We start from the raw sequence: 13583 nt of genomic DNA, 5'->3' as shown, positions 1-13583 counted from the left end.
CATCTTAACACCTTTAGTATTTTATATTAATCACATCTAAAACCCAGTATACAGTTATACATGTATTACTCCAGCATGGAGTAATTACATTAACACATGCTAAGTGTAAGAAAAATTTTAGGGGATTAGGCTTCCACAGCAGAATTAGAAATTCCAAGATCTTGTGGATAGTCCCTCAACCAATCAGAAAGTATAGCAAACAACTAGTTCCTTAAGAAAGAGCCCTGGAGGCTAACCTGGTTGCAACTCATCAGGTTCAAGGATGGGGCTTCCGCTGGGCAAAGGCTTTTCTCCACTGCGCTTACTTAATAAGCTTATTGAATATGAACTGACACACCCCAAGGGTGGAGATGGCCGCCATTTTTGAACATGGAACCCATGAAGTGGGCGGAGTTAACAGAACATGGACAAACATGCAATGGGCTGTCCAGGAAGGGTGTAACTCAGATGAACCAGACCAATAGTAACCCAGATGGGTGGAGTATGGATCTTATTAACAGTTTAAAAGTTGTTTTCTACCACTGAACCAGTGCCCACATGCTACTAAAGTGCGTTGTGCCTGCTTCTGTCTTGAGAAGCATAATAAAGACTTTCCTTCACTCACTCACTGTAGTAGATTTTTATTTCAGATTTTTCAAACACTACGTACTATGTTAAGCATTTTACAATCATATGATCCTCACAAATAACCCTGGGAGATGGGTGCTATTATTTCATTTTCTCCTTTACAGATTGGGAAACTGAGGGAAACAGAGGTGAAGTTACACAGCTAATAAATTTCTGAGACTAGAGTTTTTGATTCAGATTTTTTTGATCATGCATTTTCCAGAATTATTTTTTTCCTGCTTTTATAACAAATAACAAATGTGTATTTTTAACTTGGTTTTGATTCATCACAATTATCCTAATAGGAGAACACATTTCTTTGTAAATGAGACCACATTATGATTTAGTTTCAGGACAAAATTAAACCTGGATTTATAATCACTAATAGTAACATTTTTTATTTTAAAAAATTATTTATTTTTAACATTCTTTTAAAAAATTGGACTTTTTATATGTCACATTGTGTTATCTTAATGGGAAATCTGATTTTACTTAGGTTTGTTATTTTATCTGGGAATAAAACTTGTATGTTTAAAATAATAAACCTAAGTAAAATTGGATTTCCCATTTAGGTAACACAAGAAAGTTCATAAATTACTCTCCACTAAGATAACTGATTGTAGAGATAACCTGATTGTAAGACAACCTGTGTATAGTACATGTAGGGCAGCTAAGTGGTACAGTGGATAAAGTGCCAGGCCCGGAGTCAAGAAGTGCCAGTTCAAATCAGGCCTCACACATCTAGCTGTGTGACTTTGGGCAAGTCACTTAACCCTGTTTGCCTCAGTTTCCTCATTTGTAAAATGACCTGGAGAAAGAAATGGCAAACTACTCCAGTGTTTCTGCCAAGAAAACCCAAATGAGGTCATAAACAGTTGGGCATGACTGAAAAACAACTGAATTTTAAAGCATGTGCTGAAATGATGACAAACTAGCATATCCTGAAATACATGTAAACTACTCAAGGGTTATCCTAAAGATGTTCCCATTGTTTAAAGGACTTCTAAAAATGTGTAAAATCTTAAGTATAGTTAACAACTGAACATATTTTGCTAAAGACAATTCATTTTGCATAAATTGTTTTCTAAAGACAATTTGGGATTAATTATTTAGCATATTTACATATCACATCCCAAGTCTTTTGTTATTTGTTACATTTAGAGTTGAATAAACATCTTTTAAACAATTTCATTTGGGTAATGTTGAACCTAGGGATAAAAAACATCTACTTACAATGAGTGCTAGTAGCTATATATTCATGTATAGGATTAGATAATTAAAGTTTCTCCTCTTCCTACAAGGTGAATTAGGAGGAGTGAAAAAAATTTGAGAAAGTAACAAGACCAGATGATTATGTGTACAGGCATTGAATATGTTATGATAATAAGTTCTAAAAATTGGGTTCAGGATTCTACATATAAAATTACATTGATGATTGTAAAGAAGAAAGATAAAATCAGAGAGGTATGTAATAACTGAAATTCTCTGAAGTTTCAAGTGAACTATAGGTTCCTAACTTATGTTCTTCTTATAGCTCTGTTGTCAATAGGATTAGAATCACAAGACTTGAGCTGGTTTTTACCACATGACCTAGTTGCTGGAAAAAGCAAATTTAAGAGAGTATACTAAATCGTAGAATTTAGTAGAATTACTGACTCTGCAAGTGTCCTGGGTCCAGAGAAGAAAATCCACTGGAAAGATACCACTTTAGAGCTGCCCTAAGAATAAGACCTATTCTGAAATGTCCAAGGGATGATATTTCCAGGGACCAGAAGACTACATGGGACATCTGAGACTCAAGATGAAATGTGCTGATTGATTGAACATTGGGAGTGGGTTGCCAAGTTACAGAAGAATTGAGGTTATTTAATATTGATGGTCATTATTGTATTACTTTGGTCTTTTGTTTCATGGTATTTATATCTACTGAGTTTTCTTGGGGACTTTATTGATGTGTAAATCTCCCCCCTAAAATTAGTATATGGCTTGAACTACAACATGTCTTAGTGCTGCTGCACTGGTGCTATGGGGTTGATTTCTGTATTTTGCATCTCCAATGCTCTGGGAGGAGTTTGGTGTGGCACTGAGCTGTTCTACAATCCTTCAGAGATCATTTGCAGCACAGAATGTTGCCACTATTTTTACAGCGGAATAAAGAAACCAAGTAGTTACATTCAGAGAATAATTTATTTAGCAGTGTATGCTGTTGCCGAAACAAACTAGAACCTCTAAAAGTTGTGCCATCATTTACTTCATGATATGAACAAACAATAAAGCATTGATGAAGTGCTTATTACGTACAAAAGCACATACAAAACAAGGGAAAATGATGTAACACTTGATGAGACAGTGGATCCTCAGAATGTGAGGAGAACATGGAATCACCACACACTGTTTCTCATTTTAAAAGAGAAATGAGAATTGTGAGAGTAGAATATATGGCTTGAACAGCAAAATTAATGGACAAAATAGAGAAACTGGAACCAACAATGGGCAAGTTTCACCAAAGAGACAAAAGAGAGAACAATAGATCTGGAATGCAAATACACAGAAGTGAAGGACAATCTAGAAGAAGAGAAGCAAAAAAAAAAGTGCTAAAAGAAAATATACTTACTATGCAACATAAAAAGTTTGAAGACAGGACATGTGGAAACAACCTAAGAATCATCAATCTCCCATAAGAACATAATGAGACAAAAAACCTGAATACCAAATTCAAGAAATAACAGGGAACTGCCTAGAACTTCTGAACAGAAAATAAATACCAGTTGAAAGAATTCATAGATCAGCTCCAGGAAAACAAACAAGCAAACAAACAAACAAACCAAAGTGCATACTAAGCACATGGTTAAATTTAATAATTCAATTCAGAAACAAGTTTTGCAAGCAATCAGGAGAATGACCTTCAAATATGAAGGGGAGAAAATTCAAATAATGCAAAAATTTCCTGAACCCACCAGAAAACTCAGAAGAGAATGGAATAACATGTTTCAAAGAGCAATGGAACTCAGGATGCAACCTATAAAAATCTGAGCTTAATCATGAATGAAAAAAGATGGACATTCAATAATAAAAGAGGCACCTGAAACATTCTTAGAAAGGAGTAAAACTTTCTCTTGACATGAAAAAATGGGTATAGAAAGAAAAAAAAAGTACTGCATTTAGTTCACTCCTAAAATATTAATTACAGGAATTTTAGGTAGCATCTAATATCATTAAAAATAAACCATGTTGATAGTCATCTACTATATCCAGCAGCCATATATTTTGTAAGAAATTTAGACTCAGAATCGAAAATAATTTATAGGGCAAGGTAGCATTTACCTAATCAATTGAACTTCTTTCTGAAATACATTTTTTTTAATTCAGAAAAACATTTCTCATCACAAATGCTTCTAAGCTTTGTCCTTCTAGACTACATTCAAACTCTGGTCATGAGAGTACATATCACTGAATACAATGTCTCCATGAGGCAACAAGATATATTAAAACCAAGTCAAAAGGCATAAAAAAAATAGAAGATATATATGTATATATATATATATATATATGTGTGTGTGTATAAAGCATTGCACAGCAAAAACAAACTATCTAGATAACAGATCAAGGAGAAAGATGTAATAATCACTGGCCCATCTGATGGCCATGAACAACAACAAAAAAAAGAATCTAGATACCATATTTCAAGAAATCTTAGAAGAAAACTACCCAAAACTCTTAGAACCAGAAAGCAGGGTAGAAATAGAAAGCATCTACAAGTCACCTCCTAAAAGAAACCCCAAAATGAAAACTCCCAGGAACATTATAGCTAAAATCCAGAGCTTTCAGGTCAAAGAAAAAAATGCCAGAAAGAAATTGCCATAGTCAGGATCATGCATTTAGTAATAATAATACCTAACATTTATATAGTACTTACTATGTGCCAGGCACCGTGCTAAGTGCTTTACAGTTATCTCATTTGATCCTCAAAATAACCTTTCGAGGTAGAAGCTATTATTATCCCCATTTTATAGTTGAGGAAACTGAGGTAAACAGGGATTAAATGACTTGCCCAGGGTCACACAGCTAGTAAGTATCTAAGGCTGGACTTGATTTCAGGTCCTTCTGACGATCTTAAGAATAAAAAGAGAGGGAAAGAGTAATGCACTGTGGGGAGAAGGAAGAGGGAACAGTGGAGAAGGGAAAGTATTACACATAGGGAAGGAGAGGAAAGGGGTGAAAAAGGGAGGGGGAATTAGAGGTAGGGTAAATTAAGGGAGGGATTAATCCTAAACAAAATAAATTCTAAGGATGTACAAAATATTTATAGCTCTTTTTGTGGTGGTAAAGAATGGAAATCTGAGGGAGTATCCATAAATTTAGGAATGGATGAACAAATTATGGTATATGAACATAATAGAATATTATCATGTTGAACTCTGATTAGCATAATGAACAACCAGGATTCCAGAGAACTAATGTGAAAACTTGCTACCTACCTCCTATTAAGAGAGGTAAAGGACTCAGATATAAAATGAGAGAAATATTTCTAAGTATACAGCCAAGTTGAAAATTTATTTTGATTGGCTATATATGTATATAATGGGTTTTGTTTTTCTTAGGTTCTCAATGGTTGAGATGTTTTCAAAGGGTTGGGATGGGAAGTTAAGAAAGTAGATCTTGGCTGATTTAAATGAAACATATATATATAATATATGTTATATGCACATTATATATATATAATATGTATATCTGTATAGCTACATGTATATATACACAGGTATGTATACTTTATATATATTTATATATAATATTTACAAAGAAATACATATTTATTTATATATTGATATATGTATATATGTATATGTGTAAGAAAATGTTTCCTTTGTGAATATATATACATATATATGTATACATGCATACACATATACACATGTATTTGTATATATACATATACATACACACAGAAAGAAAACCTGGGAACTCTGATCAACACAATGACCAACCCAAATTCCTTAGGACTCATGATGAAACATGCTATCCACCTTCTAACAGAGATGAGAGACTCAAACTGTAGATTGAGATTTTTTTTTTTTAGAAATGGCCAATGAGAAATTTTGTTTTACTTGACTCTACATGCCTGTAACTGGGGTTTTGTTTTTCTTGCTTTCTCATATGGTAGGGAAGGGGAGAGTAGAAGGAAGGGGGAAGGAGAGACAAATGATCTTTGTTTGAAAATAATATAAAATTTAAATTAAAAAAAATTACTTTTTCTTCTATGCTCAAGGTACTCAAGGATGATGTATGGGTCTTGAGAAGTGAATGATTCCTACCTGCAATGACCCCCAGCAGCAACAATGCAGAACGTACACCTGAATCCATAGTCTTTCTGTGCCACACAGACAACTTGCCCGTTGTTTTCTGACTCCTGACCTTGGGAGAGTACGCAGTAGCTGGTTTCCTTTAACGATGCTTAATATATAATTCTGGCCCCAAATGACTGTAAAGACAAAGAACAGACAAGAAAGAAATAGAGTAATTGAAAAGTATGTTAAGTTCTCTCTCAGTTATCCCCTCTGTACAAAAGCTATCTGCTTGGATCATAGCTTGGTGCAGTAGAAGGAACGCTCAACTTAATTAAAAGACCTGGTTCCAAGTTTTGGTTCAGGTATTTAGTATCTTGTTACCTTGAGCAACGTATTTCAGAGCAGGGGTGAGCCTACAGCTCTATCACTCTGACCCTGGATCAGGATGTGGGTTTTAGTTCACAGACCTGGGCTGGGGCCTAAAGACAACCAGGGAAAGAAACTTAGACCCATAATGAGACTAGACTTATATTGTTCTGAACCAGCAGAATCTTCTAGCTAGTTGTCAGGGGCTAAGACCAGTATCTGTTTACAGGAACTCCATACAGGAACAAGCCTACAATTGTGTTGCCCATACCCAAACAAGAGCCTGGAACTTGCAAAGACCATACCAGGAGGGGAGCAATCAGATTGCTCTCTGGATCATATTGCTTAGGGTGTGCTGAAAGTTTCTGGCTCTCTCGCCTCACCCACTCCATGAGCTCCTTGAAGAACAGAGCACTTAATACTCAGAGAAAACAGTAACATATCCTATATAAGATAGAGAAGAACCAAACAGGGCCTCAGCATTCCTATCAAAACTACACAAAGTTTGGCCTTAACATAAATTCCCAATTTGGGAAGTAAAGCTTCAAGAATGAGTAAAAAAAGATATTGATGATAAAGAGCAATTATGAAACCAGGGACACTCAAGATACCAACCTAAAAGGAGAAAGCAACTGTAATTCTACAAGCAAAACTTCAGAGGAAAACACAGCTTGGCCACAAAGTTGACTAGAATTTCTAGAAGAAATGATATGAGTTTTAAAATATTATAAATGAGAGTTCTAGAGGAAAAACTTGGAAGGAGAAACAGATTAGTAATACAGCTGGTAAAACCTCTCTCAAGTAACAGACTCCCTGAAAATTAGAATGGAGCAATGGAAAGTTAATGTTTCCATGAGACAACAAGAAATATTAAAACAAAGTTAAAAGATAGAAAATATAGAAGAAAAAATGTAAGTTATCTCATATCAAAAAACAACTGACCTCAGAAACAGGTCAAAGAGAAAAAATACAGGAGTCACTGAACTACCTGAAAGCCATAACCAAAACCAAAACAAAACAAAACAAAACAAAACTATGAAAACTGCCCAGATCTCTTTAGAACCAGAGGGCAAAGTGAAAACAGAAGGGATTCATTGGTAATCTCCTAAAAGAGACTTCAAAATAAAAATTCCTAGGAATATCATAACCAACATTTAGAGTTATTAGAACAAATTAAAAAATACTACAAACAACCAGAAAGAAAAGATTACAAGTGCCAGGGAGTTATAGTGAGAATCACACAAGATTTGGCAGCTACCAAATATTTTTATATAAAAAAAGAGAGCTTGGAATACATTATTCCAAAAGGCAAAATATATAGATTTACAATGAACAATAACTTACTCAGAAAAACTGAGTATAATCCTACAGAAGAAAAATTAGACCTTTAACAAAATAGAGGACTTCCAAGCATTTCTAAGGAAAAGCCCAGAGCTAAGAAGAAACTTCAAAAACCAAACAAAGGAATTAAAGGAAACATAAGGTAAATGCAACTGAGCAACCAGAAAGAATTATACAAGCATGAAGCTTACCTCTAACAGGGAGAGAGGAAACAACTGTCCCCTCAGAACACTAATTTCATCAGGGATCAAAGAGGGAGTTAAATAAGCCAGGGAATATAGGAGTAGTTTTGTTATATTTTGATACTCTTAAAAGAAGAAACAAAAGGGAAGAAAAGGAAGGGGAACTTGTCACATAGCAGCCAAAATGATTTTCCTAAAGCATAGGTCTGATCATGACATTTCCCAGCTCTATGAATTGCAGTGGCTCCTGTTACTGCTAGAATCAAATAAAACTCCTATTTGCCATTTAAAGTCCTTCACAACCTGGTTCCAAACTGTTTTTGTAGCCTTACTGTACACTACTCCCATTGCCACACTCCACAGATCAGTCAAACTAGCCCTCCAACTATTCTTCACAAAAGATAATTCTCCCATCTCTATGCTTTTGCATTGGCTGTTCACCATACCTTGAATGCACTTGTCTCTTCACTTCTACCTCTGAGAAACCCTAGTTTCCTTTAAGACTCAGCTAAAGCATAACCTTCTACATGAAGTCTTTCCCAATAGCCCCAGCCTCTAGTACCAATCTTCCCAAATTACTGTGTATTTAATTTTGTTATATCATGTATGTGATTATTGCCATCCATTCTGCTGGGAGATTAACTCTTTCAGCTCTGAAACTCCCACCATGAGCTCCCAGCTACCCTTATTGATGGGTATCATGTGTTCTACTATATTTGGCTGACCCCAGTCCATTTTCACACTCCGCTCCAGTCATCTTCTTGCCATCTGCCCTGTCACCAGGCACATCTTCATCTTAGTCCCCTTTTCCCTATTTTCCTTATCTGGAATAGTATTTAAATCCATGTTACCATTGCTACTAGAAAGGGACTGCCAATTAACTTCCTTATATTACTCATCATCCCTAAGACTTTCAAAACTACATCACCCTTTCCAGGCCATCACCATCCTATACATGTTATCTCCCTTTACTGGAACATAATCTCCTTGAGGGAAGGAACTAGATTTGGTTTTATGTTGGTATTCCTAGCAGTGTTTGGTAAGTGCTTAAGAAATTGTCTCTCTTGATAAAATGAAAAATCTTTGAGGGTGGGAACTACGTTAAATTTGTCTTTGAATCCCCAGTGTCTAGAATATTCTTGACATATAGTAGGTACTTGAATCACAGATCCATGAGTATTTGAAATATTGGCCTATTTGGCTTTAACGTATGCACTTAGCTAAATCCTGAATTCATGAAACAAGCCACAGGAAGAAAAATATGTATCTAAAAAATATATGAGGAGAGAGATACAATACATATGTAATTGTATGTAGAATTCTAGATTCAAATTTTGAAAAAAAATGCAAATATTTTACTATGAAGTATTTATTTGGCAAGTGCTATTGATAACAAAAAAAACCTCCAAAAATCTTTGCCCTTTTTCTTCAAAGTTGTATATACCAATATTTTCTCTACATAGCTCTTCACCGGTTACGGTTGGCAAAGTGCTAAATTGTCAAACTTAAAGATATTATGTATTTTTCTTTTACAAAAAAGACAAATATCTCAAATTTATTGACCTTTTCTGTGATGACAAATGGCTGTCAGTAGTAAGCTAACTAGCAGATTAAAAATCACACACATTTAATATGTCTCTTCAGGGTCAGTCAATAAATATTTATTGCGCACTTACTATATGCCAGGCATTGGTAAAGGTGACTTTAAACTTTTTATTTTTATAAATTTCCCAACATTCACTTCTTCTGCCCCCAACACTTCAGAGGCATACCTTACAACAAAGAATAAAAAAGAAAGAGATTAAAAAAAAGTGGCTCAGGAAAACTAACCAACAATCAATCAAGTTCAATACTATATTCAAATAAACACCTCTATAAAGAAGAGAGGGAAGTGTATTCTTATCTCCCTTCTTCAGGGCCAAATTTGATCACTATAATTACACAGAGGTTTCAATTTTATTGTTATTGTTGTCATGCTTTCCACTTACATTTTTATAGTCAGTGTGCATATTGTTTTCCTAGTTCTGCATACTTCACTTCGAATCAGTTCCTAAAGTAGATACCTTTCCCTACCTGTATTCTTAATATTCATTGTTTCTTATGACTAAATTACATTCACATAATACAGTCTGTCAGTCATTATCCAATGGATGGGCATCTGATTTTTTTTTTTCAGTTCTTTGCTACTCCAAGAAGTGCTGTTATAAATATTTTAATGTATACTCAACATTCCTATCTTTGATCTCCTTGGGATATATGACCAGCAATATAATCTCTGGATCAAAGGGTATTGTCAATTTGGTCATTATCTCAATATAATTCCAGATTGTTTTCCAGAATACAGATACCAGTTCATAGCACCAACAGTGTATTTGAATGCCTATTTTTCATAACTTTTCACACACTGACTAGTCCCATTTTTTTGTCATCTTTGCCAATTTTCTGGGTGTAAGGTGAAATCTAAAAGTTGTCTTGATATGATTCTTCTTATTAGTGATTTGGGACAATGTTATGATATGATTGTGATAATTTGCAATTCTTCCTTTAAGAATGATTTGTCTCTCTACCACATGTCTATTGGGATATGGCTTTTGGTTTTATATATTTATGTTAGTTTCATACATGTATTGGATATCAGACAAAGGGACATTTTAACAATCAGTGAAGAAATAAATGCTTTTTGGAAGATATCTGTGATATGGAGAGACATTTTGAAAATGGATATACCAGAATATTTACAGTAGTCTTTGTTGTGATAGCAAAGAATTGGAAACAAGATATATGACTATCGATTGGGCAATAGCAAAGAAAAAAATGTGGTACATGAATGTAATGGAATATTATTGTGCTGTAAGAAATAACAAATGTGATAAATACAGGAAAGCATTGAAAGATTTATATGAAGTGATGCAGAGTGAAATAAGCAGAGCCAAAAATAATATACACAATCCATATAAAGTATAGATGTTTGGAAATGTCTGTTGTTATAAGATTTTGCAGCTGAAAACATGTTACATATAAAACTCATAGCCACACTTAAATTTGGAAACAAAATTTTCTAACCTGTTAAAAATCTTACAGATGAGGAGTTTTGGTGAGTTTTGAATGCATTTGTTAGAAATCTAAAAAATACCTTCAAATTAGTTTGTAAGAATAATGGGTTGATGTCAAGAATGATAGAAATTTTTTAGCCAGATTTCAACAAAATCTTTTGCATAACTGTTGGATGGAATTAAAAAAACTATTATCATAATCTAGCAAGTGCAGCCAATCAAATGCTTCTTCTGTTTGGAGCTACATATATTTTTGAGTTATCTTTTTCACTACCACTTGTCAAATCAAGAATCAAAATAGGGGTAGCTAAGTGGCGCAGTGGATAGAGCACCGGCCCTGAATTCAGGAGGACCTGAGTCAAATCTGGCCTCAGACACATAACACTTACTAGCTGTGTGACCCTGGGCAAGTCACTTAACCCCACTGCCTAGCCAAAAAAAAAAATCAAAATGAAATGAACTTAGAATCTTGTATATTAACATAATATATAAATATATAAATATATTGGGAATTCATATGCAAAGTTTTATCTTTTTATATATATATATACAATTTTAAAAGTCTAGAGACAATGTTCTAGACATATAATAGTTTGAGTAAAGGAACCAAGGCAGGAAAGTTGGGACATGTCTCACACAGTATGATATTCTCTTTGTGAGGATTTTGTGTGATGGTAGTCCCTGGGAGATAAATAGGTGTCTACTATTGGCAAGACAAACAATATAACCTATCTTTGAAAAGATCACAGTTCAGTCTCCAAGCAGACCATTTTCACAGGAAGATTTGATCTCTTCACTACCATAAATTCTATCTCTAATACTAACTAGACATCCCGCCAACTCGTCCTTTCTTAATATTCACTGTTTCTTATGGCTCAATAATAGTCACACACTACAATCCACTTAGTCATTCCCTAATGGATGGCCCTCTATTTTGTTTCTAGTTCTTTGCTACTACAAAAAGTGCTGACTCAATTCTGACTCCAGTCTCAACACTCTATCTACTGTGCCACCTACTTGCCAAAAGCAGACTGGTCCATTAGGAAATTATCTGAAGGTCATTAAAAAAAAAAAAAAGGCTAACCATTCATTATCACTCAAAAACTGCCATGAAGCATGGTGCCCAGTGACTCCTTTACATTTGGCGGGGGAAGTTATTTTTGTCCTCCATCTTAGTAATAGAGTTGTTTACATTGAAAAGTCCAATTGGTAGGGTCACCTGTCACAAGTGATCATGTACCAAAACTATAAATCACAGAATCTTGAGATTGGGAAGGGATCTCAGGAACTATCTAGGTGAATAAATACCTATACCATAATCCCTTCACAACATGTTTCCCAAGTTTACCAGCTATGGCTTATGCTGACTTTTATGCTGACAAGGGGTCATCCAACTTCTGTTTGAAGATTCCTAGGAAAAGGTAAACCACTGCCTACAGAGACAATCCATTTGACTTTTGCATAGCTCTGATTGCTAGGAAAGTTTTTGGCATCAAGTTTGAACTTGCCACTTAGTGACTTCTAGTCACCTCTCCTAGTTCTGCCTTGTTTTACCAAGCAAGTTAAGTCTAACCCATGTTCCATGTGACAGCCCCTAAGATACTTGAAGATACCCACCCCCCAAAAAAATTCTCCTCAGAACTAAACATGTCCAGCTAGTACCTTCAACCAGTCCTTTTCTGGCATTCTCTAGTCCCCTCATCATTCTGGCTACCTACCCCAGGATGCACTCCAGATTCTCAATGTCCTTTCTAAAATATGGAACTCACAAATGAATGCAATAATAGTCTAGGTGTGATTTGACTACAACAAAGTACACTATGTTCTGGACACACTGCCACTCTTAATGCTGGTACGATCACATTAGCTTTCTTAGTTTTTATGTCATATTGTTGACTCATATTGAGTTTGCAGTTCACTAAAATTCCCAGATCCTCTTAAACTTTGAATCTGATCTTTTTAATCCAAAGTAGGACTTCATATTTATTCGTATTAAATTCCATCTTTCTACTTCCAATTCATCATTCTAGCCTGTTGAGGTTTCTTTGGATCTTGACTCTGTCAACCTCCCCAGTTTTGAGTAGTCTGCAAATTTGATGAGCATGCCATATTGCATAAATTTGATAAACATGCTTACCATCCAAAACATTCATAAAAGTAACCACAGCAAACTGGCAAACACAGGTTCCTGGGACGTACCACTAGAAGAATTATTTCAAATTCACGGTTACCTGTTAATGAGTATGCTTTTTTGAGTATTATCAGCCTACCTAACTGTACTAGCATCTAGACTGCATCCGTCCATCTTTTCCACAAGAATAGAGGACAGCATGAGAGGTGTGACTATATAACCACTTTTGGTAATATTGAAGATCATGGAAAATGTCAGAAGTACATATGATTCAAGAAGGCAAGTAGAAACAGAGACAGAGACAGAAAGAGACTATACAAGTAGAAGGTGGAGGAAGAACAGTTATACAGAAATTCTTCCCAAAAAGTTTTGTGGGCTTTGGAGGATGGTAAGACCAATAGGAGATGAGGAACCCAAAAAAACTGATGTGATCTAGGGCTACATTAGGAAGGGCATGTATAGCTTCCAGAAATAGGAAGGTAAGAATCCCACTATGCTCTGCCCTCATCAGACTTCATCTGGAGTACTTTGTTCAGGTCTGGACACCACAATTTAAGAAGAATATTGATAAGTTGGAGTGTATCAAAAGGAGTGCAGCCAGAATGGCAAAAGGCCTTGA

At 35.1% G+C, this 13583-nt stretch overlaps 1 protein-coding gene across 2 annotated transcripts in view; it reads right to left on the bottom strand.

Moving 5' to 3' along the window:
* KIAA0319 (KIAA0319 ortholog) overlaps positions 1 to 13583 on the bottom strand; it is a 116857-nt gene that overhangs the window by 82161 nt on the left and 21113 nt on the right. For both annotated transcript variants that reach the window (XM_027862468.1, XM_027862536.1), the window contains exon 2: positions 5919 to 6085. In XM_027862468.1, the coding sequence (XP_027718269.1) occupies positions 5919 to 5967 (49 nt within the window). In that variant the 5' untranslated portion in view covers positions 5968 to 6085. The remainder of the gene's footprint in view (positions 1 to 5918; positions 6086 to 13583) is intronic.

Source organism: Vombatus ursinus, unplaced genomic scaffold (assembly GCF_900497805.2).
Source record: "Vombatus ursinus unplaced genomic scaffold, bare-nosed wombat genome assembly UNPS02000577.1, whole genome shotgun sequence".
NCBI classification, from domain to species: domain Eukaryota; kingdom Metazoa; phylum Chordata; class Mammalia; order Diprotodontia; family Vombatidae; genus Vombatus; species Vombatus ursinus.
Note: the sequence above shows the minus strand (reverse complement) of the source record. Positions and strands in the feature narration are given on the sequence as shown.